The sequence below is a fragment of the Choloepus didactylus genome, chromosome 10, assembly GCF_015220235.1.
Source record: "Choloepus didactylus isolate mChoDid1 chromosome 10, mChoDid1.pri, whole genome shotgun sequence".
NCBI lineage: Eukaryota > Metazoa > Chordata > Mammalia > Pilosa > Megalonychidae > Choloepus > Choloepus didactylus.
In genome coordinates, this window is record NC_051316.1 from 61,584,146 (window position 1) to 61,611,313 (window position 27,168).

Here is a 27,168-nt window from a genome sequence, read left to right on the forward strand (position 1 = left end):
CATATATATTTTATAGTTATTTTCTATTATATAAGCAATTCATGCTCATTAAAGAAAAATTTGAAAATAAAATGAAAAAAGGAAAAAACTGGAACTCATATTTCAACGTTGTCTCATAAATATGGTTTAAAAACTACTTAAAAGATTTATTTACGTAGTTTTGTGTGCGCTGTAAATACAATTTTCTGTTTTGTGGTCTTAGGCTGATCACACGGTCTTCCATGTCAATATGGTCATTGTGAACATCATTTTCAACAGAGGCCTACTAGACTATTAACATACACCAACACTTATGTAGTATTTGTCCGTGTTGCATTCAGTTTTTCTATTATTATAAATAACACTGCAGTGAACCTTATGTGATGAAGTTTTTGCGCACTGAGGATTATTTATACAATGCTTTTAAATGAAGAATTACTAAGTCAAAACAACAAAAAACAGAAGCAACAGCAATAAAAGTTTAAGGCTTTCATTATATGCTGCCAAACTGGTTTTTCAAAAGGCTGGCTTAACTGATTTTAAAACTATTTATGTTGTTTTATGGGTGTTTCTTCTTCCCTCTCTCTTTAAGATGTATCTGTCATATATACATATTTCCGAAAGGAACCTACTCCTCCTTAAAGAATTCTAATCACTTCATATTTTGAAGATTGGTAACTCTAACAACAAATGATAGGGTTTTTTGTGTGTTTTATTAATAACAGTTTATATACACATTCACATACCAGATCCTACCCACACCAGAGGTTAATTAAAAGAGGAACACTTGAAAAATCCCTCCACGGAATCCAGACCCTGAGGAGGCACCTGGGTGTCCACAACCACCCTGGACCCCTGAGGGCTCTACTGCTGCTGCACAGCACTGTGGAGGCCCCTTTTATCAAGAGCCACCTAAGCACTGAGGGGGGCAGATTTCTAAGGAAATGCTCAACTGTTCTTCAGGTCAGAAAAGCACGTTTTAGGTAAACGAGAACAATAAGATAATCTCAATGGTTGTTGAGATTGTTGCCTCCTTTATTTATTTACAGAAACAAAGAATCCCTTTAGAAGTTAGAATATTCCCTTACTGGGAATATGCCTAGTCCCAAGAATTATATTTTCAAGTGCCTATTCTTCACTTTGCAATTTATTTTTAAAATGAAACAGCGTCTACCTTTCCAACCAGAAAATGTTTCTTCATGGAGAGTTTTCTTTGGAGGAAACTGACTTCATGATGTAAAATGTATTTAAGCCTAAAATGTTACTTAGGGATGGGACCTATAATTGTCAAAACAATTCTCAGTGAAGGTGCTGCCAGGACAGTCTGTGTTAAATTCCCTTCGTGTCCTTAGGATTGCCTATTCAAGCCTGATTGTAAATGTCAAATTTAAATAGCTTGAATAGCTTTGAGTTGGAATAGTATTTGGACCAAACATTTCCTTCTTAGGTAACCAGTCCAATGAAATGAATTCAATTTCCTTTCCTTTTATGGGTCATAAAGGGTAAAATCTATCTCCTACATTCTTTATCTCTGGGAGAAGAAAGAAGACATCCAAACTGGTGTGCCCAGAAAAGGGTCAAGGAAGGGGCTGGGACAGCAAAGGCCAGAAAGCAGGATCCCCAGGGGCTCCCTGGGGTGCTTCTTGCCTGCAATCATCTCCCACATTGAGCATTTCTGCCATGTCACTTTTCAAACCCCACCAGTGCCCAGCATGAGAGGCTTCACTTAGGCCAGAGGTCATGAGAAGAAATCCAGAAATAAACTTGGGGGGACTGAAGTTAAGACTCTGTTTTTCCTCCTTGGTGGTCTGGATACAGTGCTTTTCTTTGCAGCAAGATCCACATACTACTCACCTCAAACTTAAGAGATTTATTAATTTCACAGATACTTAGTTCATAATTCTTACTACCACTAAATAAATATATAACAATATAATAAATAGCTAAACATAGATTTGCCATTAAGAAATTTGTCACTGAAATATGGCATGTTACTTATAAATACGTCTTATTTAAGATGACATTCAAGTAAAGAGAAGTCAGTACCTATCTGACTATGGCAGCCGAATGTTAAATTCCCTTCTTTTCCATAGGATTACACAAACGGTTTCCGGCATTTGATTTTTACCTTTAGCAATGCAGCAACTGCTTCCTGGGTGGCATCACGGACATCTTCTCCGTTCACCACTAATATCTGGTCTCCCTGCATCAGCCTTCCGTCAGCATCTGCAATTCCTCCTTTGACAATGTCTGACACAAAGACACCAGTATCATTTCTGGAAACACAATTTTGAATTTCAACGTTATTTTTTCTCAACTGCAAAAGAATGATTATTTTATGAAAAACTAAAATATTTGAAAGGAAAATTTTCCTTCTATTTCTATGACTTTAAAAGAGTTTTCTTGTTGTCAGCAACACTGGGGCAACATTATTAGAATTATTTCTGTGATAAACAACAGCTGATTTATAGTATTTTATAGATTAAAAAGATCTTTTCTATACATATTTATTCTTCAACAATTCTATACTGTGAGAAGGGGGCACTATGCTTATTTTATGGGTCACACATAGCTAGCAATGGCAAAAATGGGACTCACATCCAGTTCTTATGCACAAAATCTATCATTATTTCCCATCACCATGAAGCCTGGAGTGGGTATTGACCTGTGGCTATATAATGTCATTAACATTACTGAAAACAAATAACCCATGTGTGTCACAAGCTAAAGCCACTAGTTACCCAAAACTTGAGTATCACTGCTGTGATGCCTCTTATTTTAAATCATTAGGGATCTAATTTTAACACAAGATTCATGCAAAATGAACAAACCCTATTCTTATCCCAACCCTCCTGTCTTTCACAAAACTGTAAAAACAAAAACAAATAAAAACAACTTGTTTAGATGGAAAGATAACTTCAAGAAGAATGTAAAGTGAAACTTGAATTGTGTCACTTTTTCTTGCCAAGGTCATGACCTTAAAACACCATTTCACCATCTGATACTCCATTTTCACATCTTTATAATAAAGGTGTTGGATACTCTTCCCAAGAAAGATATTTTAGGAATGATCACTGGAAGCGTTTTTAGTGACCCGGTGGCCAGATATGTTGTGGTATTCTTGTATCCAAAATGAATTTTAACTGCCTGTATTTACCCCAAATTCCCGGACTATCAATACTATATTCTAAAAGAAGCATTTAAGTTTTCAGAGCATATTCCCACTGAGATTCAAATAATAATTCCTGCATTCTTTCTGTATGTTAAAAAATATATAGCTTTTAATTGACTCAAAAAACCAAACTGGTGTAAACATCCTTCTTTGCCCCGCAGAAGGAATCTCAGTGTAGCACAAGGTGAGCACAGTGCTGCTTTGGGCATTCTGAAGGATGCTTACTTCCAAATAAGGGCATTCTGACATCAAGGTCACAATTTGCTGATTTTTAATTCATTGGGAAAAAACATGCTACTTTGAAATTATGGGTATTAGAGGACTGAAGAATGGTGATTTTTAACCAATGCAGATATAGAGATACTTTTTACTGACAGGGGGTCAAACAAGAATGAGGACTTCATTTTTAACTATTTGGTACAATCTGAGGATTAGATGCAGATGGGCTTATAAAAGTAAAAGCAGGAGAGACTTAGGGGACTCGATGAATTACATATTTATCAATAAAACTTTTATATAAATATATAAATAAGGTACTCGATTTATGTACATTAACTAATCTGCCCCCACCCCTGGCCTCTATTCCTTCAGTTCCCCCTGATGGCATGGTTTCCATCACTGACTTAATTCATGCTGACCCTTCTCCCCGGAATAGCCTCTACTCCCTTTAAAAGATGCTCATTTACCACTTGAAAGTTTTCCCTAATCCATTTCCTTTATAGAGGGTCACTTGGACCTTTCTCCCTTGCTCCCATGGCTCTCCTGTGATACATCTCTGGTGTGCAATATACTAGACTGCTTTGTTGCAAGAATATATATAATCCTCACTTATCAGACTACTAACTTCTTGAGGTTAGGAACTCTTTGTTCCCTAGAACTTAATGCATTTCCCGGCACACAGCAAGTACTCAAAACATACCAGATGGCTGCTTGTTGAGAATTGTTGAGTACCTTCAAAATCTCCCAAAATACAGACTCAAAAAGTTCAAAACCAATATCCTTTCATACTCTAGAGTGAGTGGGCTGACAACAGCTACCTACAGAACACTAGCAGTTGATAAAGATTCTACAGCCGCGATGACTCTCAAAAGAATGTACATTAAATCCTTTCCAAATGGTCAAAATCTATTGGTTTGTGCAATGGGTTGATCTCCTCAGTCACACCTTTTACCAACAATACTCAATCCCAGGCCTTTCCCTGGCCTCTTCTCCAGCTCAATGGTGAGGCTGTCGTACACGTCCTCCTCTTTGTATGGGGCCTCGTCCCTGTAGAGTGTGAGGCGCACTCTTTGTGGCGTCTGTCTCAGGACATTAATTGCTTCATCGTGTGTGGCCTTTCTCAAGTCAATTCCGTTCACCTGTACGAAATGAAATACTGTGTGTGACGAACGGTAAGTTAAGTGTTTTTTAAAAAAAAAAAAAGCCCCAGAGAGTAGCCTTTTCTTTATTAATTGTAAAAGTCAAAGACACAACATTCTGTACCTCTAAAATCTGATCTCCAGCCCAGAGTCTTCCATCTTTACAGGCTGCTCCTTCTTCATAAACTTCATGGATAATAATGGCACCCTAAGGAACAAAACAAAACATATACATGCCTTATCCCAATCTCCTCAGGAATGTTGGACAGAAATGGAATCAAAATATACTGCACTTTTATAAACAGAGGAAAGGGTTCTTTACCCACTGGATCCATATGTGGTACACATATAAAATTTAAAGAAAAGTGGTGCATCACAATTTTTGCAAAAAGACTAAGAAAGGTTATACTTTTTTTCCCCAAGGATACGAAAATTTAAAGAAAAAATCATAAAATATATAAATCATACATACACAACCAATATATTTCTATCATCTTCTCTATCTGCAAATGAAATCATTAGATTTTAAAGGAGTTGTTGATATTTAGAAAATTTTGTCTATAAATTCTCCAATTTTTCAAAGACTCCTTTCAATAAGTCTAACCCAACCATATCCAGTCAGTAAAAAGGAAATTAAATATGGCAAGAACTGGTGAACCAATAGAAATATTTTGAAACCTCAAGGTCACAACCACAAGTATAACAGATCATATTGATTCACTTTAGCTTACTAAAAGTAAAAATTCCCATACCCAATTGAACAGTTACCTTAATAAATTAAAAAACAAAAAACAAAAAAACAAAAAAACCCATACACGTGCACAAAGCAAAAAAAAAAAAAAAAAAAAAAAAAAAATGATGAATATGTTTTTCTAGGCCTTTCTATTTCATTTAATGAAACTTATAAAAATCCCTCTGAAAATGGTCTCCCAGGACTGGCTGCTGCGGGTGCACTGTGGCTGTGTCCTCTCTAGTGTGTACTCACCAGCAGTGTGTCAGACCCCCCCACGATGCTCAAGCCTAGCCCTGTTCGCCCTTTGGAAATCTCAATTGTTGTTTCACAGCCAGGGATAATGGGGCAAGTCGCAGGATCAGAAGTAAAGATTGCTGGTGTTGATGACCTGCTTGTACCTACAAATAAGTTTAAAAATAAAATGAAACACAAATCAAAATTGACAGAAGTGATATACATCAAATTCACCATACTAGTTGCCTCTCGGAGGTAGAGAAGGGGAATGGACCCAAGACTGGGGACAAAGGAAACTTCAAATTTACCTGTAATTTTTAAATTATTTTATATTAAAAAGTCAAGGAAATATGATTAAGTCATGGCTGTCAATTTAGGGTGCAAAATTACTTGAAAAATTATTTCTCTATTTCTAAAATTGCTAAAAATATATATAAGGGAGCTAGAACAGATAGTCAAATTGAACCTCTAGTTTTGAAATTCTACATTTCACTGGAGCCAAACATACTTCCTATGAAATTATGACCTGCAAAACTCTGAACTGAGATGCATGGTGGAGACCTAGAGCTACGTTCAGGGACAACAACAAAACGCAGTCCCCATCATTCACTTTGCTCATGGTGCCTTTCACTTTCAGGGCTTCTCTTTTTTTCTTTTCTTTTCAATTCTTCTTTATCCTAGAGCATTTATTCTCATCTTCTCACTTCTGAGCATATATGCACCTGGATTTAATATCTGAGTTTATCAAACATCAAGTGAAACCCATCTGTGGTTTCCTTTCTTGGCTTTCCCTTAACATTTTACAAATTTTGTATTCAATCTTTCTGCATATATGATCAGAATTGAATAGAATAGTTTATGATAAAACAAGGAGAATACTGTTGCACACCTTGTCTTATGACAGTCTTCACGACATAGCATATGTTTTATGATACACAAAATAGCATACACAGCATCCAAAACAGCATGTTTTAGGAAAGGTAGGAAACTTAGTAGCTATGTTTTAGACAAAATACTCTCTTTTTAGGAAACTGGAGACTATTTTCCTGCCCCTGAAATGGTAAGAACAGGTGCAAGATATTTTATTTTATGCTACAGTTTCATTTAGTATATGTTTACAGACAATGCTAATTAAGGATCAATGTAAAACTGAAAATTGAGAAAAATTCCATATAATCTTTTAACACTTAAGTGAATTATCAAGTCTTCCTAAATAAAAGATTACATTCATCAGATATGTACTACTTTAAGACTTGTTGTCCAACTATATTGTAGATGTTTCAAACTACTGTTTCCTTAAAAACTTGTCAAACAGAAACAAAAACAAAAACAAAAACCCTGAATGTTTCAGTTTGGAGGCCCAAAGAGAGGTGATCCCCAGTTGCCGAAAAAGCCAATGTGTTTGAGTATTTTTAAAAAAACTTTTTGATGCTGCAAAGCTTGAATTTTCTCAAAACGTCATTCAAAGGACCAATCTGCCTTGATATATTAGACTGGTATTTTAATGATATGCCATGGTCCAGATACATCCATTTCATCTACTTTGACAGGATCTACTGTTACACTCAAGCCTAATACGCATGCTGTGGTAATGACCAGCATTTTTAAGGGTCTTATGGTACCAGGTACTGCTGATCCTGCCTGTGAAATGGGATAATTGTAACCATTCTACAGGTTAGAAATTTGGGGCTTAGAGAAGTCAAATTACTTGCCCAATATAAAAAAATGAATGTAAATGAACACAAACTAATAAAAACTGAGTGTATGACGGGGGTATATGGGAAATCTGTATTTTCTAACTGATTTTTCTGTAAACCTACAATTTCTCTAATAAAGGTAAATGAATGAATAAATGAATGAATGAAAAACATGTTGTTTTAAATTCACTTGCCAGATACCTGAAATCATTAAATCCCTAAGCAAGAGATCCTTTGGAAGCAAAGAGTACTACTCTCTTGTTTTAGGTAGGAAGCAACTCAGATTCAGAGTGGGTGGGTGGGTTCCCATGGCTGATCCTGCCTCAGCGTCCGTTTCTCTTTCTTCAGAAGCCCCTCTGTTTATACCATCCCCTCACCAAAGACTCCCTGCCTAGAGCCTTTCAGCAGTGAGCTACAGGCAGGCAGCAGGCTCCCAAGCAGGGACCCTCTGCTGAGTTCAACCGTTCCATGCATGTGGGACTCACAAACCCCCATCCTTACTTCGGATAGGCTCTGGTTCCGGGGAGCCAGGTGCTGGGAGCATCGGAGACTGGGAGCTGTTCTTTGTTTCTCCACTAGCTGTTCCAGCCGCTGAGGAAACAGCTTGGGAATCTGGACTCTCGGCATGAATGGTAAGTTTCACTGTTGTCTTTGCTGTCTTCAAAAGGCTAATGAACTGGCAAGGTATTGGCATGGAGAGGAAACAATATTCAAAAGCAAGTTAGCAGATTCCTACAAATAAGGCACTACCATAGCTGGAATCTAATTCCATCAGTGATTCAGAAAAGAGACAGAGGCAAATTATTTCCTTAACAGGTTCTGAGGGATTAAGAAAGGAATGGTTCTAGCTTCTCTCTAGGTTATCTGATTGCCTGATGTGGATTAAGGCCATGGTTCATTTCTACTCTAGGCTACTTCTGACCAGAGTCTTCCATTTCACTTTTTGCCATTCTAATTGTTTCACCCATTTTCCTGGATCCCTCCAACCTTACAAGATAAACTGGGATATTTTGCCTACTTCCTGATTCCACAAAGAATCTGAAACAGTTTATGTACAATAATAAAATGGAAACAGATATGTTAAAAGAAGGATGAGGAAAATAATACATACAGGAAGTTAAAACAAAGATAAATGAGTTAAAGGGTATAACATACAATTATTAAAGCTGAATCTTAAAGTGGCTTTGAGTTTCTTGCTGGCCAACAAAGAAATGGAAACATGATCAATTATGATTCTCTCTCACCATGAGGGACAAAAGCATACCCAATTGTAGGGGAGCCAAAGCTTTTCCTGACACTTACATATGAAAAGCTTCATGTGAAACGGCTAGTAAGTATCATTATCACTCCTGAAGAAGAAAAAACTTAGGTACAAAGAACTGTTCAACTCCAACAAAAGTTACACATTTAATAGCTAGGTCTTAAAATATGTTTACAGAGCAACATGCATAGTGGATATTTATGGGCACAAATGTTCATTTAAAAAAAAAAGATTCCTTAGGTCATAACACTAAGTTAGCCTTTGTTAAGTAGTTTCAGTTTTCCAAAGGGAAGATGGAAATGAAATTTATCAAAAATGCCCACTGAATATCAAATATTTAGTAGCCAATAGAAAAATCCTTAATATCACCTTGACTGAAAAAAAGAAATTAGAAATTAAAGAATTTCCAATAATCTCTTTTTCTTAGGCACCTGACTGATAATAGCTACATAGCTCTAATTCCCCATCGCCACTACAATGACCACAAACACTCCTAGCCATGCCCAAGGATGGGTGCACAGTACTGTTTGCTTTCTTTTGGAAAAGTACCTTTTCTACAGGATAGCCAACAACAACTTCATCATCTACAGCCAAGATCTGATCCCCAACTTTGAGTCGTCCATCCTAAATGGAAAGATGGAAGATTATAAGTGATTTTCCAAAAATAATTCCTTTCTCCACCAGTTAATGGTGGTGAGAATGGTGGAGCCTCACCTTGGCTGCTACCCCATGCTCTGTTAGGCTCTTTATGATGACTCCGCTGAGGGTGTCTTCTTCACTGACTGCAATGCCCAGACCCCCTTGATCCTAGTAAAAGTAAGAACAATCAGAAAACCCGAAAAGATTAATTTTATCCAAATGGAAAGTTACGTGGCCATAACTTCTAAATGTCATCTTCTACACCATTAACTTTCCTGAAATCCATTACGAGAAATCCTTTCGTAAGCAAGATTTCAAATTTTTTGAATAGGAAAAATTTCGTCTCCCTCAAATTCAAGTGTTTTTCATTCTTTCTATGTCTGACATCTCTAGTTACTTCAGCAAACATTCAGATAATAAAGATGCATTCAATGATTTCATCAACAACACACAATATTTGCCATTTAGTCTTGTATGACTGGCTGACAAAATAAGTCATTTAAAACCAACCAATATATTCCGCCTTCTCTCTTTCTGGCATGCAATTTAGAAGTAATTACCAAGATACTTCTTGGTATCTTGCCACTCTTATTCCTTTCACAGATAGACAGGCAGGTTTCTGTGGCAAGCTCTATCCTTCATGGGGCTGAACACCCAGAGTATATTTCTCTAGCTATTTGGGTTTGATTCAGTGTAGGATGAAAACACAATCAACTGTGATCTCTTAAGACCTGTACTGAAAACCTGCCATGGCTGGAATGCTAAACTTCTTTGTCTGTATTTTCCAAGTTTTCTTTTATAAAAAGCAAATAATCGATGATATTGCCTTTTACCTTTCTTTAGCATTTAATATAATAAACTTAAAATAGGGTTTTGAGCATTTTCATTCTGGCCAGAGCCAGCAATCTTTGTCATTAAAGTTTCCACCCATGGAAAAGTCACAAAGAACAAAGGATGTTACAGTATGAAATGTATGCCATAGTTTCTCTGAAATGTACACAAGAGCAAGCTTGTCACCTGAGACACTGACGGTCATAGCCATGACATCAAGGTTAGGCTTGACTATCAATTTAAAGGTTATCAATGTTGTAACTTTTCTGGTGTGGATTATTAATACCTGATTTCAGACTGTCACTGTGCATCACTTTCTAACACTCTTTCTTTCCACATGATCAGCTGTGTTTTTAGGACAGGACAAATGGTATTGTTAAGGTGAGAAGAGCTGGGTTCAACTTTACATTCCACCTAGCTGTAGAAATTTAGAAACTGCACTTAACATATCCAAACTTCAATTTTGTTATCTAAAATCTGGAATATCTGCCCAACCACGAGACTGCTGTGAGGACCAGGTATAGGAAGAAATGTTTTGAAAGCTTGAAACATCGTACAGAAGTGTATTACATTTACATTCCTTCTATTTGCAATTCATAAAAATATAATCAAATCTGTCATTTTAGATAAATTCTGTAAACTTCCCAGGACTATGAAACCTAAAACCCAAATCTACTGGTAAAAACAATCAGGTTTAACCAATAGGGGGGCCAACTTGCTTCTGAATTGACAAAATGCTAATGCCAATAACATATAATTTATAGTTATCCCCTACTTGGGATTTTCCACACCAATGGTCTCTCCTATTACCACAAAGAAATAAAGGTTTGTTTGAATAAGTAACATCTTATATCTATAATGACTGTTATTCAATTCTGAGATTTTGATTCCACTATTATCTATTCACTTACCTGAAGTCAGAAAAGCAATTTACTGGTTCAGTGGATATTTGTTGGTTGTTTACATAGCACCCATTCCCATCTTACCCCATTGTAAAAACTCACAGATTTCCTTTGAACACCCAATCCTCTTCTTCTCTGCCTCCAACACACATACTAACAAGCACCCTCCTATGTTTCAGGTGCTGGTTTTAAAACATGTCCACAAATTCTCTGATACTTCTTCCAAGAAGCAGAGCCTAAATGAGCCTAGGCTGAGTGACTTGATTGTAACAAATAGCATAAAGCAGAAGAGATGGTGTGTAATTTCACAACTAATTCATAAAAGGCACCAGGGCTTCCTCCTTGCTTTCTCTCTTAAATCACTCACTCTGAGGAAACCAGCTGCTATGTCAGGCCAAGCAATCCTAGAAAAGAACTAAGGCCTCTTTCCAACAGCCACATGAGTAAACCATCTTGGAACCATATCATCCAGCACCAGTCAAGCCTTCAGATGAATGCAGCCCTGGCCAGCACTTTGTCAGCAACTGCCTGAGAGACTCCAAACCAGAACCACCCAGATAAGCTGTTCCCAACTTCCTGACCAACAAAAACTATGTTTTAAGTTTCTACATTTTGGGGTAATTTGTTATGCAGCAATAGATAACTAGCTACAAAGATGGGGTTAGAATGACTTAAGTCAATTCTACAATTCTGTTCCCCTTACCATAGGTTCCTCGCTCAGGAGGAGGCATATGATCTAAACTGGTTCAATTAGGATAAATCTCAGGACTCTTGCTTAGAATGCTGGGATAGCCACTCTCTCCCTCTACCCCCAGGAAGTAGTATGAGGCTGAGTTACAGTTGGCAGCCATTCTAAATTTATGAGGGATCAACCTTGAGATGAAGCCGCCACTATGCAGACAGGGAAAGAACTGGCTCTTGGCATGACTGAGCCACAGGATCAACTACTCAGGAGGACTACTGACCAGTTAATTGAGCCCATAAATCTCCTTCTTTGATTAAGCCTGATGGAGTTTTTGTTTTGTTTTGTTATTTGCAACAGGAGTCCTAAATGGAACAAAAGGCTACAAATCTGCATGTATAATATGCACCAACTCCACTTAGAACACTACAGAAGTAAATAGGTATATAGATATCTACACACAATTAATTGATAATACCTGTCATGTATAATTGATCTATGTCAAGAACAATAGAGTATGAGTGTGAGAGTACAATTTCTTACCTAACTATTCAACATTCCACCTCACTTCTGCCAAAGTGTATACAGTCATTAGCAGGAAAAGATGTGAGAAATATTGTTCTGAGATAGTTATTAAAATGCCACCATATAGGGAATATGAAACAAATTAAGGGAATATATTTATGGAGGAGAAGTTTATATAATTAAAGAGCTAGAGAAGAGTAAACAAGAATTAAAACTAGGATTAAGCTAAACAAACTATTATAATTATCCGGAGAATGACTTTGAAGTTGGAAGATTTCCTAAAATTCAGAAGAAAAAAACTCTAAGTAGCATTCGAAAGTTTTCACAATACAAAACTGAAAGGGCAAGAAATACATATCCGACAAATGTGCAAGGTTATCTCCTTTGATGTATAGGTTCTTTCCTGGGCCATAGTATGCTAAAAATAAATCTTTAATCAAGAACATACTCTCTGTTAAATTGAATTAGCATTTCAATCAGTTGCTGAGGATTCAGATTATATATGTGTAGACTTTCTGATGATACTTCCATTTCCCCATTTTAGGAAAATGTAAAAGATTAAAAAAAAGGGTAATGGATCTGTCAAGGGAATTTCTAAGGAGTCAGAAAAGAACCAGAAATAACCCATTACAACAGCTTCCATTTTGAGGCAATGCAAAAACTATTCTCTCTTCCTGCCTCTATTACCCTCTAAATCTTCTCCCCAGCGCACGTACTCCATCTAAGTGTTCATTCATTCTTCCCTCTCAAATACTTACTCAGTATAAACTATAAACACAATAGGATCAAGGGGGAGAAAGTGCAAGGGTTTCTTCTCTCAATGTGTGTGCAATTTAGATGTATAAACATGATACACATATAAAAGTTTTCCACAAAAGATATGTTGTTGGGCCAAACATAGATAAATGACAAATAAATGGAGATATCAGTAGTAAGCATTACACAGTCCAGACTATTGAAGGCATATTAAAAGACAAAACAAAACAAAATAGGTGAGATTCAAGCTGAGCCTTGAAATTATGTAAGATTTGGACAAGCTAAAAACAAGTAGAAGGACATTCCAAGGTGGGGGGGCCGGGGGGAGAATGGGTAAAAACTCAAAACATTCTCCATGAGCTCTTGATACAAATCAGTTTGACTGAAGCAGGGGATTCTTATAAGGAACAAATAAGGGTTTAGACAAGGTAGATTGGCCCCAATTGAAAGTGGAATTAAGGAATGGAAAAAAGGACTTGGAGGCAGAAGCCCCAAATTTAAGTTCTAGCTTTAGTATTTTGAGTTATGGGAACAGTTAGCAGTGGGGGAAAATAATAGCAAACTCACATGATTGCTGAGAAGTAAATGATATAAAGCACATATTCAACTTTACCATTTAAACTGTGTTTTCAAATAATTAATCACACTTAAAAAAATGCAAGATAGTACAAGTTTCACAGGGCTTTAGATGACGCATGAATCTTAAAAGGCTGGCTCATTCTCCCTTATTTGCTGCTTGAGTTTTGTTCCCAGAGTTGTCCAATAATGGGCTTAGCATGATGTGTCAATTAATTTATCATTTTCAGGAATGGATTCCTCAAAGGATATATTCAAGGACACATGCTCTGGGGTACTCAGACCTCATGATTAAAAATATTAATGAGAATAATAATTATAATAACTTGTACAAAGTGCTTTATATAAATTCTTTCATTTAATCATTATAATAATACCCCTAGAATAAGGTATTATTTTCCCCATCTTACCGACAAGGAAATGGGCTCAGAGCAGTTAAGTGACTTCCAATAGCCCAGAAAAGTTAATGAGTGCAAAGCTCACATGTTAAACTGTTAAAATCTTGGGCTGACTGCCTTTTCTGTCTAGCTGATTTTAAAAGATACCTGAAACTCTCCTTCCCCACTTTGGCTTCCAACAAGAAATACATTTCCACTGCCTAAGTGTTGGATTTGCTTGAAATCTATATACAAATGGAAGGGTTCTGTGGATAATACATTTGAGGGTCCCCAAATTCTTGGATTCTTTTATAGCAACTAATTCAGGAAGAGATGTGCCCATAATAGGCACTTAATAAATGCAGGTTAAGGGTAGAGACCAGCTTATTTATTATCAGAATATTTATTTACCTTTTTTTTAGAACCATGCTTACAAGCACACCCATTCCCAAGGATAACCCTCTAATGTAGGCAGCCCATTTACAGAAGAGTAAAGTGAGGTCAACGGAATTATGTGACTTTTCTGAGATCACTCAGGATTTAAGGAGGGCTTCTGACAAGTAGAGTAGGATTTCGTGCACCTCTGTTGCTGAATGGAGGGCTAAGGAGCTTGAATTTACCTGTCTGGTAACAGAATAATGGACGTCCCTGAAAGGTTCTGAGTAGCGGGCTGAAATGATGTAGACACCTATAATATCTTTTAATCAGGTCGTCTAACGCAGGAGGAGAAAGTATCAGACAAAACCAGTGACAAGAAGCAGTCATCTCTTTGACAGCTTATCCTTTCCAAAGAATAATTACAACAATAATAACAACAGACAATATTCATATGTGTGTGCCAGGCACTGGACTCTATACATATGTATATTTAAAACTTACAATTTATATTTGGTTCTCTTAACAATTGCATGAAGTAAGTACTATTATGCCCACTTTGTAGAGGGAAACTATGCACAGATTAAGAAACTTGTCCAAGGTTACAGTCAAATTGAGGACTCTGACCCAGGTGGTCTGGCTTTAAGTCACGCCCTGAACCACTACAGTATTCTACTCTTATTGATCCATTTAATAAACTCATTCCATAAACTTTATCTGGGCACTCATTATATTCCATGATGTACGGCACCCTAGGTGAATAAATTAGAATCAATGCCATGAAAGGATAGGTGTTAAAATTTTATTTTATCTTGGACTGTTAAAGATAAGCATAAACTAAGATTGAAAAACATCATTCATTCTAACGAATTAAGCATACATTAAATTGTTTCATGATTAACAAATTATAAGGAAATGATAGCACCTTTAAGCACAATACTACAGATTCTGACTTCAGGATGTATGAGGGGAAAAGGAAAAAACAAAACTAAGCCCTGAAATTAGCAGGGGAAAGATATTGCAATAGAATGAAGCATGAGAAGGCAACAGAATGAGGGATTCTTGAACTTAAGTGTATGGACTTCTTGATGAAAAGGGCAAAAGGCTTAATGACCCATAAAAAGGACATCAATTACAGATATATCAACAAGATCAGAAGTAACCAAATTGATATAGTCATGGTATTTGTTTCCCTGAACACCTATAGAGCCTGACCATGTACCAGGCACCATGTTGACCACCCAAAAAGCAACTCATTAAACTTCACAGTGACCTAAGATGAAGACACTGTTTTCTCCCATTTACACATCAGGAAACTGAGGTATACAGAGATCATACAATGTGTCGAGTATGTGCCGGATGGAGCAAGGATTCAGCCTAGACAGGATGACTCAGAAGCCCATGGCTTGAGAGTGGTAGGTGGATTTTTCTTTATAGTATTTCATGAAAATATCCTATCCCTCCCCTCCAACCCCACCTTTCCTTCCTCTTCTCCTCTCTGAGCAATTGACTGTTCTTTCTGCTTATTCCTTTGTTCATCCACTGTCCATCAGCTACTCAGCATAAGCCTATAGCACCCAAAGAGCACTTATAGGTTTCTGGTCAGCAAACCACCTCTTTAAAGTAGTCATTTGTAAACCCAAAGCTCAGCTCTTCTCAAAAGTGAATGCCTCACTGACACCTACCAGTGAAAACATCCAGTTCTTCGAGTTTTCAGTTTTATGGAGGGTAAAGGTGATCATTTCTATTTTTATATATTCACTTTATTTCCTCCATAGCAGACACTTGGTGAAGGCAGGAAAAGCTGGGCCCCTAATAAAGTATCAGTTAGTACAGTGTTTCTCAAACTTCAGGTACACTGGGACCACCAGGAGGGAGGGCCTGTTACAGCACAGACGGCCAGCCCACCCCCAGGTTTCCCATCTGTGGGGCTGGGTAGGCCCAAGTGTCTGCATTTCTAACAAGATTCCAGGTGATGCTGCTGCTGGTGTGGAGATCACATTTTGAGAACCAGTGAACTAGAGTGAAGGTACTCACATTATTTCATTCCAATTTAAAGCAGATTTACCTTGGGAAGCTCCAGATGTTGCACATATTTAAATGAACTAAGGTCCACAGGTGCATCAGAAGGAATAACACTTGATTCAGCCTGATGGAGGGTAAGAAATGGTAAAAAAGGGAAATGAGTGTATGCATTTTTGTTTGTTTAAATATAAGGGCCACTTAACACTGTTTCATACATTATAATTCATTATTACTATTTTATCATTCTCTGGCATTCATGAATATTACGTTCTCAAAATACTGACGACGTGATTAGACAACAATTATTTTAGAGCACAGAGACCCTCAGTAGCTCTAAGACTGCCTTGATTTAAGCTATAATGACATCTAATTAGTAGCCCAGCTATGAAACAGTGAAACTCATTGAAAAAGAAAGTGCCAGCAAAAGCACCATTCATTATTCTTCAGTTTTAGTCATCAAGTGAATTTAGGAACTATTAAAAGTTTTACCTGAAATTATTAAAATACTCCATTTTCTTAAAGGATCTATTAAGTACAATTAATACAAAAACAAAATTTCCTTTTTTTAACATAGATATTTTGAATAACCACCTGACTCAATTCAACAATATGAGCAGTTGGAATGAGACAATAATTCAAAAATCTATATTATATAATAGGTAAGCCCAATGTTTATATATCCATTTAGAGAAGAGTGTTCCTGTTCACACAACTTCCCTCCAAGGATAACGACCAATGGTTCCTCTAGTTTGAAACATCTGACTCTCTACTATTTATCCTAGACACATATTCAAAGCTTTTCCAAATCAAAAACAAAACTACCATCAAAAAACCCTCAACTCTTTGTCACCTTCTAGTCACTGCCCTCTCTCCTAATCTCTTATTCATTGTATACTCAAACTGCACATTTCAAAAATCATGAATGATCTCCTCACTGCCAAATCCAGTAGACTCTCTAGTCATCTTCTTACTGAACTCTTGGCTATACTTACGGCTGTGGAATCCTTCCTTCTTGAAACATGCTCTCTTCAGTTGCTATGCAACATGCCCTCCTGGTTCTTCTTCATCCTTTCTGAGCATTCTCTCTTGCCTTCCCTCTTATTGTTGATTTTTTCTGATTCTGACTTTGGCCCTCTTCTTCCTTCTGAATGCTCTCCACAGGCAAGTGACTCAGCACATGCTAACTGAATCTACCTCTAAACTCTAGACCAAACGTCTCAATGTACACCTCTACCAGGCTTTCCAATAGGCACTTCATTCTTAAGCTGTCTCAATTTAGAATGCATTATCTGCAAATAATCTCCTTTTTTCTATGTTTCCTATTTTGGTGAAAGTCGGTCATCCATCCAGTCACCAAGTCAGACATCTCCAAGGATAACAACCAACAGCCTGTTTGCCTTACTAACCAGCATATCCCCAGCCCCAAGAACAGTGCCTGGCACAAGGTAGATAAAAAAATATTTGTTGTATAAATGAATTCTCAACTACTTATTTTTCCTCCATGTGTACATTTAGTGGTGGGGATGAAGTACTGTTAATTTGGGTTCCTTAACATCTGATGTAACTCATCTCTTTCCTAGCCTCAGTTCAGTCTCTCGTTATCTTTCTCCTGAATTACTCTGGTAATTTTCCACATCCTCTAACTTAATTTTTCTTCCCTGTAACATCTGAATTTTCCCTACATCACTGCTAGAGAGGTTTTGTAAAAATAAAATTCTCATTCTTCAAGTTGCCTACTCCCTCAAAGACAAAGTCTGTCATAAACAATTTACCATGCAAAATCTATATTTTCTGTAGCACACAAAATAATTTAATGTGTACTGTCAGTTTATTTAAACACCATAATTATAAGGAACTTTGAATAGGGAGTGAGATCTGGTTGGTTTGTACAAGATAGTGTGAAACTCTGATTCATCTCAAAGTAGTTTGGGCAGAGAATAAAAATGTATTTGCAAAGCTCCCCTGAGGGACTGGGGAAAAATGGAGAAATATTCAACTTCCCCACCTGGGGAATTACTGATATTCTCACAAGCACTGAGGACTACCAATTTAGGAGGCCGAGCCCTTGATTTGGGGGCTTGTCCTTAGGAAGCTTGTTACTGCAAAGGAGAGGCTGAGCCTACTTATAATTGTGCCCAAGAGTCACCCCCAGGAAACCTCTTTTGTTGCTCAGATGTGGCCTCTCTCTCTCTAAGCCCACTTGGCAGGTAAACTCACTGCCCTCCCCTCATGTGTGATACAACTCCCAAGGGTGAAAATCTCTCTGGCAACATGGGACATGACTCCTGGGGATGTTCCTGGACCCAGAATTGTCAGATTGAGAAAGTCTTCTTGACCAAAAAGGGGAGGAGAAATGAAACAAAATAAAGTTTCAGTGGCTGAGAGATTTCAAATGGAGTCGAGAGGTCATTCTGTAGGGTATTTATTACATATTAAAAAGAGATCCCTTTTTAGTTTTTAGTGTATTGGAAAAGCTAGAAGGAAATACCTGAAACTGTTGAACATCAACACAGTAGCCTTGACTCTCAAAGATGATTGTACAACTATGTAGCTTACATGATGTGACTGTGTGATTGTGAAAACCTTGTGGCTCACTCTCCCTCTATCCAGTGTATGGACAGATGAGTAGAAAAATGGGAACAAAAATTAAATGAATAATGGGGGTTGGGAGATATGGAATGTTTTGGGTGTTCTTTACTTGTATTTTTATTCTTATTTTTATTTTTGAAGTAATTAAAATGTTCAAAAATTGATTCTGGTGTTGAATGCACAACTATATTATAGTACTGTGAACAGCTGATTATACGCTGTGGATGACTGTAGGGTATGTGAATATATCTCAATAAAATTGAATTGAAAAACAAAAGTTTACCATGATCTGACTTCATCTTTTTTCAGCCACACTTTTCCACCTGTTCCCCATTCCTGCCTCATCCCCCCGCCTCCACTGTTCAGCAATACAATGCAATTTTCAATCTCTTGCATTTGCCAGAAATTCCATGCCCTTTCTTACCCCATATGCTCTGTCTGTAATGTTTTCTCTCACCAAATCCTCTCCTACCAACACACGGATCATCTGTTACCTCCTCAGGTAATACTATTCCCATTCTCTCTCCAGGGGCAGAACTGACAACTCTTTTTCTACATTCACTATTTTCTAAACAGATGTCTGCTGGTAGACTTCATTTCAGCGGTGTGCTTGTGCACATGAATGTCGTCTTGTACTAAGCTATAAACTACTTGAGGGCTGCGGCTACAACTTATTCATCTTTGATATCCCTGTAAGAGCTCTGTTATTGTTTTGAATTAGTAAGTATTACATCAATCACATTTTCCCAGAGAAATAAATACAAGCTATATATAAATATTTATATATACCTCCTTCTTTTGCAGATTCTCTGAGGTGGAAGGCAAAGGTTCTACTGTATTTCCAGGACATACGGCCATCTGAGTCACTGCATCTTTATTTCTAAAGTAAAAAAAAAAGGATCAGCACATCATAATAATTCACATCATTTTCATTCTCTATCTTGAAGAGGTAGAAGGATTATTAAAAAAAATTCCCTAACTCCAAAGACCTGAAACTACAACAGTCACATATTTACGTATGTTTTATTTTCATTCAAAAGAACTCAAGATTTGAAATGCTAACAATAAGTATCTGGTAAACCAGCAAAAGGAAATGCTCACCTGATAAAAATTATTTTTACTTTGGAAGGGGCACATTTAATGATTGATGAGGCATTCTGGTGACTTCTTCCATATAAAATTTGACCATTGATCTGTGTGAAACAAATATTATTAAATGAGCCAGAGATTTTAATTTCTTATTTTAATTTCTTATCAATTTTTACATTTTTGATAAATTTTTATCAACTTATCTAGCTATGAAAAGCCTATTTTTTCTTACTTTAAAATAATTGTATATATATTCTTCCCCAGAAAACGAACTTGACTTTCGACGATGAATAAAAAGATGCTCTTGTTTAAACCCAGCATTAAAATGATGTACATGTAATCTGGTAACCGGACCGCTGGTTAAGAGGCATCCCTGGACCTATCACAGGGGTACAGAAAGTAAACTTCCCAGCAGGCACTGGGCTTCTGCCATGCTTTGTACAAAGCCCTTCCTACAAAGGGCTCAGGGGAAGCACTGTGGCCTGCAGAGACCATCCTGGGAAGGCCCTTGCTGTCATGTTTCTCAGTTAAACTCAAAATGCGAGTCATTTTGCATTGAATAGGAGTAGGCCACTGGGAGAAACAATGCCAGCAGATTCAGGATTTGGGCAGCAGAGTGTGCTTAAGCAGCACAGGGCCTGAAGGAACTGCCAGCTCAGTCTTCTAGTCATTTAGCAATTGCTGATTGAGCCTCCTCAGCCAAAGGAGAAATAAACCAGACGTGGGGAAGGGTATTAAGACATTAGATGTGGATCCTAGACTAGAGGAGGCAAGGACAAATAAAACATGCAAATACAATTCTAAACTCCATAAAGTTATAGTCCTCAAATGTACCTTGCTTGACGGGCTGAGTTATTGCTTCAGTTATTTAGCCTTAACCTTGACCCCGCTTCACCCCACCCCCATCACTTAAACCTTTAGGGATTCACTTCAACAGTGTCCAGAGGGTCAGTCTCATTTCTGGGGCATGATTGGTCATTTGACTTCATAAGAGCTCCTAATAAAAATGCAGCACAACAAAAATGTTTTTGCACATGATCTCTATTACTGTCTTGGGCACAAATTATTTCTGGTGCTACACAGTCATGACCTTTAAATGGGAGTTAATGGGAATACACACTCTACTGAGTAGAGCATTGGTTTAGAGCCAAATTTGCTCCACTTATTTATTTGATTAGGCACGCTATAGTTTTCCTTAGTCACAATGTGAGACCCAGGTGAGTTTTCTGTAAACTGATGATTCCAATACACCATTACTTCCTCAGGTTCAGCAAGAGTAAATCAGAGTTTTCCATAAGAACTTACCTCTAGAAGCTCATCTGCAATCTGTAATCTACCGTCTTTCCCAGCTGCACCATTTGGATCAATCCCCACTATAAAGACACTCATCCTGGATCGGTCTTTGTTACCAGCAAGACTTAGACCCAAGCCACTACGACCTTTCTCCAATTCAATCATATGGAGCTCGCCTGTTAGGGTTCCATAACGCTCTCTGATATTTTCTACACATTAACAACGATAAAGACAACACAGACACATACCAAAAAAAAAAAAAAAAAAAAAAGCCACCAAAAACAAAAACAGGTATCAAGAGTTAATTGACAGCCAAATGCCTTACTACAGAAAACTATTCAGTTTTATTTCAAAAGTGCATTATTTGTAAGAGAGGCAGTTTAAGAAAGGCCAAAGAGGCTGATCCCCTGGGCATGAAGAGTAACAAACTTTGAGGAATTAGTTTGCATCCAGTGTGCAGAGAGTACAGTGTCTGATTAATTAGTTTCCCTTGGAGTGCTGTGATTAAGCTAGAAAGTAACATCATTTGCAGAGGGTGACAGAATTGTCATCCAGAATATTTGTGTTTGCTGGTCAATGGAAGTTTTTTTCCCAGAAGAAACTATACACTTAAAGTCACATAACATTGGACAGATGTTTGGTACATATATCCAGAATAAAGGGAATTTTTATTTTTTTAATGCACAGGATTGTAATGTCAGGAAATCAATGTACCTATCCTAGCTTTGGGAAACATGTCCTAATTAGATGAGATTATTCATATTCTCCCGTCCCACATGTTTAAGATGTGGAGTTCATTCTCCACCTGCTTTACACTGACTGGGCACTTTGACTGCTTTGACCAATAGACTAAGGTGATAGTAATCTTATGTTAGTTTTAGGTGTAGCTCTTAACTGGCCTGGCAGTTTTTCTTCCTGCCTATCAGAATGCTTGTTTTTTGATCACTCCTCCTCAATACTCAGCTGTGAGAAGCCCAAACTACTTGGAGAGGCCACCACATTTAGTCCACATCCCCAGATGAGTAACTAGACCACAGCCAGCACTAGCTGCCAGCCATGTAAGTGTATCATCTTGTACGTCCAGCCAATGAGCCCAGTCCACAAAAGAGTCCTGATAGATTAATAAATTGTTGTCATAAACCATGAAGCTTTGGGGTGGTCTGTTACATGGCAGTAGACAACTGAAATATTCCCACCCATGTTTTCCTCACAGCATATTTTTGTCATCATGACCAGATTAGCAATACACTATAATTTCATTCATAATGAACTAAGAACACTGCAAACTTTATGAATTATCTCTCACAAAATGTCACTACATGGTTAACGTCATGCAATCTATATTGATTCTTAAAAGCATCAATTTCAGAAACTGCCATCTCCGCACTCCTTCTAGAATCTAACAGCACAACTTATACACTGTGTACTTCCTAAAATCATACACATGGCCTTCTTAAAGGAAATAATTAGATTTTTTTAAATGAAGCTTTTTAAAAACAATGACACATTTATAACTTTTGGCTAAATTTTTAATATTTCCCTGTGAAATGACTTATTTCCTTAAAAAATGATCAGAATAACAGCTGCCTTGGAATGCTTCTGTGCAGCACTAGGCATTGTGCTTAGCACACCTCACACATCATCTAATTTAATGTCAGCAACCTGAGAAAAGAACAGCATTCTAAAAGGAGGGATAATGATGAGGATAAATTTTAGTGGGGGGCAAACAACTTGCCAAATGCCCAAAGTTGTGATCTCAAAAATTATACTATGTTACCATCTTAGTACTGAAAATTCTAGAAGTTCAAGAGTCATATTAAAAACAATGAGATTTTACAATGAGCAATATGAGGCTGACAAGAGGGTCTATGGCTTGTCCAAGACCACATGTTGACTGATGTTACTTACTTCTTAGTGCCATGCCCTCTCTAATTCTCAAACAAATGGCAAAATTGGTTTTAACAGGAATGCAAATTTTTTAAAGAAAAGAAAGAACATGATTTCATGCCTCAGGAATGCATGCTGTATTCAAGCAAAACAAATAGTATTTTTTTTTCCCCACAGAATTGCAGTATGTATAAGTAAAGCTGAAATAACTTATTCCTCCTGGGTATAAACTTTGCGAAACCCAGAGTTATTTCAGTACCTTTTGTCACTACACGCATTGCAAAAAGACAACTTACTCCAGCTGTAACCAAACTCATCCTCTTTGTCCACATCTTCTGAGATTCTGCTTGCTGATGACTGTGCAAGATCACTGCCCATTTCTGCAAATGTTGAAGGAGGGGGCTGAGGGACGTTGCACAATGGAACCTTTTCTGGCTCTGACTCTGACTGACTGGATACCTGTGGGAACATGAATGCAGCAAGTATGAGCAGTCTAAGGAAGACAATCTTAAGAGAAGGAAGAAAAAAGTAAAATCCCAAAAACAAAAACAAAAACTTGTTTTAAAATTTCTAACACATAAGCAAATAATGGAAAGCTCACAAATGTATGTAATGTCAGACAGGATTCAGGTGAGGTTTAAATATACTTAACAAAATAGTGTGTCCAGAGCACAATTCAATAAAGTGTCATTTACTCTTTTAAGCCCATGAATTATTCAATGTGAATGCTTAAATGGCTTAAGATAGAAAATTGCACAAGCATCCCTTTTTTTTTGAGAATAAAAAAAATCCTCATTCAAAAGTCCTCAAAAATGTGAAGGGGTCTGGGCAAGATTTGAGGGTTCTAGAAGGTCTTCCAAGAAACTAAAAATATAAATTAACAAAGAAGTTACCCTTCAAAGCTTATTAGTGAGATTGTATCTAAAGAATTCTTTATCACTACCTGAATCCTCTCTCCAAATGACTCCACAAATCCATGTAAATGAGCATTACACATGCAGGTTCATCTATCAGGGGAGCCAGTTTTTTGGCAGATAGGAAGGGGACTTAGATCTGAGGTGCATGATTTTAATGGACAATACCATCGTTCCCTTGCCAAGTTAGTTCACACAACGGTAAATGTGAAAAATACAAGAAAATACTTCATACAAATCCAAAGCATAGCATGCTTGCTATCACTTAAGGGTATAGGTCTTCTTTCAATAAAAGGACTTGTATCATTATGTTCTTCTATTACAGATTATCAAACAGAATATTAGAGTTTGAAAGGCCTTTAAGTCACTGAGGCGACAAGAAGTGAAAGATTTACTTCAAAATCACAAACTTCTTTTTGCTTAAATTCTTAGTCTAATGCCCTTTCCATTACACCCAGTTGCCTCTTCCAGTTTCCATAGTAAGAGAGTACCTAATGCAAGGGTAAAGGACTCCAAGCCAAAGTTCCAACCCTGCAGTGAAGGTGTCCCTGATGCCTATCCTTCTAACTGAGTTTTTTCCTGCACAAAAATCCTTCTGATATACCTTGTTTTTTAAGTGTATTTCTGGGAAAAGATTGTGATCAAACCATATGAAGTGAGAGGCACTCGTAAAATACTTAGGAATTATTAATTGGTGCCAAGAATCAAAATACAACAAACTATACCTAAAACTAAAACTACTTGGCATTGTGTGTCATCTATCTTTGATGATTCAGAGGCACTTGAGTATTCTTAGTTACCTAAAATCATTTAACAAACATCCATTACTATTTTTCTGGCAACATACAAGAGGGCTGGTTGACAAAGACTCATGGAAATAGATTTCCAGGTTACAGAATCTGCTGTATTAAAATGTTTGGTTTACTCACCATTGGCCAACCAGACAAAAGTCATTAATGCAAATGAAACTCTTGTTATTATCCCAAATGCTATACCAGAAATCTGTCAAATTAACAAAGTACAAGTAAAAATGAACAAATAATCAAAAACCTAATTTGATCGAATCAAGGTTCATTTATCATACTAAGATGGGGGAGGAAGGGAACATATAAGTTAGAGGTTTTCTAGCTGACATATGGGCACAATGGTTTCACGTGGTATAGGAGTAAACTAAAGCTAAACCAATGTAACTAAGTCCTAAAACTTATACAACTCTGTAGCTATAAAAGGGGAGAGTAGGTGTTCTATTTTACTACTTCTGACACTCTTGTTCTCACTGAGATCATGTGATTGACTTGTTGCTGACTCTTTTTAAAATGTATTAATGAAAATATAAGTCTTTAACAAAGATTGTTTAGGCTTCATTAGGCAAAAATGAAAAGTGTGCTTTGAAATCACTCCATGCCATGACTGTAGACATTGAGCACAAGGCACACACACAGAACACTGCAACACACCCACTTATTCACAGAAACTCAACGCTGAGACAAACCTTAAATGGTGCAGGAGCAAAAGGGTTAGTTGGGGAACAACGGAGGATAACTCTATTTGAGTTCTGTAATTCCTACAGTAACCGAAAACATATTCCTTCAGACACAGCATCTTTGGTTATTCATTTCACAATTACATGAATATTCATAAAATGAGAGAAATTGTTGACAGTATTCTTCCCTTTCAAGATCAAATTATGGTATGTAAGTTCCTGTGAAACCTCTTCACAATTTTGTTTTATACTTTTATTAGAATATGAGAATATTCAACTATAGATTTGCAAATTGTTAAAAATTATATGTTTCTTGGTTCTGGCATTTATGTGGACACACTTTATGAATATTCAACAGACCCTGCATGTATGCAATTATTTAGAAGCGCTTATAGGACTACCTTGCAGAAATCTGAGAACGATTTAAACCAATACAAAGTTTTAAAGAAATTATGTGTGCAAGATCATATATTTGGCAACAAACAAATGTAAACATCAGGAAGTTTAAATCATATTGTAATACAGGGAAGGCACTGGACTCAAGATTATCCCCTACTCTTCAGAAGGGCCAACTACTTCCAGCTATAAAAGAAACATGCTCTGGCCAGACAATTTGCTTAAGAAAGAATCTGCATGCCCACGCCAAACACACAGAGTTTTTATTTTTTGCTTTTTTCCTGTCCAAATTTAGTAAAACAAAGAACTGGAACAACCACACAGCAGTAACAAAGAACAAAATGTCAGAAGAGGCAATCGCAAGACAAAGGGCATTATCCAACCTTGTCAGCGATGAACCGTAGAGAATCAGCAAATGGGTTAGTGCTGCTGAAGGTGTACTTAGGGTAAAGGTTGTGCAGCAAGGAAGGCAAAGGGGTTTTCTAAAAGGAAACATAAAAGGCCTGAGCGCAAAAGAACTGTATTTAAAACAACTTAACATTAAGAACAAAGTACTTACTGACTTAAATAACTGTTTATGTGACGCTAGATCCTGCCAGATCTAGTAATTAATAATAACATCTTCTAAAACTAAAGGATTGTCTCTACCGGGTTCCATATCTGAGTCTAAATCTGTCCACGAACCACACAGGGAACTAGTTTGTTTTATGACCTCAAATTCCCTTTATTTTTGCTGAACATCTTCATTATCACAGGCAGATGCACATAAATTTCATCTACTTTGTATATTATTATATGCTCCCTGCATATCAGTAAACGTGCTTCAAAATTAAAACCATAAAAGGTTTTTCATCTACATTTAAAAGCTAATTATGTTTTTGTTTTTTAAAATAGTCTAACTGTTCCATAACACAAATTAAACACTTCTCTGCTAATTTATTGGTAAGACTCATTATTCTTTTATGTTATTTCCTAGTAAGGAAACTTTTCACACTTTCAATAGATATCAAGATTGCTTCAGATCAATAGAATGTAAGGGAAAAAATGAAATCAGCCATTTGTGGAGAAATTAAACACAGCAGTGTTCTCTACTTCTGCCTACATTTTATAGAGGAAGGAAGATGGAGACTTGTGTTTTAAAAGCATTCCCTACAAAATTACCTATATTATTGCTGAATTTATCCAGACTTCGGAATTTGCCTTTAGAGTATATCTCATAGGTTTTGTGATTTGCCTGTGATATGACCTAAGCAAGGCCTGTTGCAGTTGATATACATATTAAAGGCATGAAGACTGACAGACAGAATTTAATATTTTCATGAAGTAAAAAAAAGTAATTTCCTTAGTGCAGTAAATTATTTTCCTTCTTTAAGCAGCACTATCTTTTTCTTTTAT

General features: G+C 36.9%; 1 protein-coding gene across 8 annotated transcripts in view; it reads right to left on the reverse strand.

The window, feature by feature from the left end:
- The window catches only part of MPDZ (multiple PDZ domain crumbs cell polarity complex component), a 202,607-nt gene that overhangs the window by 12,383 nt on the left and 163,056 nt on the right, over positions 1-27,168 (reverse strand). For 5 of the 8 annotated variants that reach the window (XM_037851251.1, XM_037851252.1, XM_037851248.1 and 2 more), the window contains 14 exons: positions 26,157-26,255; positions 25,387-25,458; positions 23,277-23,439; positions 21,106-21,302; positions 19,813-19,904; positions 19,501-19,591; positions 16,166-16,246; positions 9,149-9,241; positions 8,984-9,058; positions 7,675-7,849; positions 5,495-5,640; positions 4,634-4,717; positions 4,316-4,509; positions 2,108-2,255 (listed from right to left, as the gene is read on the reverse strand). In XM_037851251.1, coding sequence (XP_037707179.1) covers positions 2,108-2,255; positions 4,316-4,509; positions 4,634-4,717; positions 5,495-5,640; positions 7,675-7,849; positions 8,984-9,058; positions 9,149-9,241; positions 16,166-16,246; positions 19,501-19,591; positions 19,813-19,904; positions 21,106-21,302; positions 23,277-23,439; positions 25,387-25,458; positions 26,157-26,255 — 1,710 coding nt within the window. The remainder of the gene's footprint in view (positions 1-2,107; positions 2,256-4,315; positions 4,510-4,633; positions 4,718-5,494; positions 5,641-7,674; positions 7,850-8,983; positions 9,059-9,148; positions 9,242-16,165; positions 16,247-19,500; positions 19,592-19,812; positions 19,905-21,105; positions 21,303-23,276; positions 23,440-25,386; positions 25,459-26,156; positions 26,256-27,168) is intronic. The other 3 variants (XM_037851253.1, XM_037851254.1, XR_005219116.1) reach the window with 2 other exon arrangements.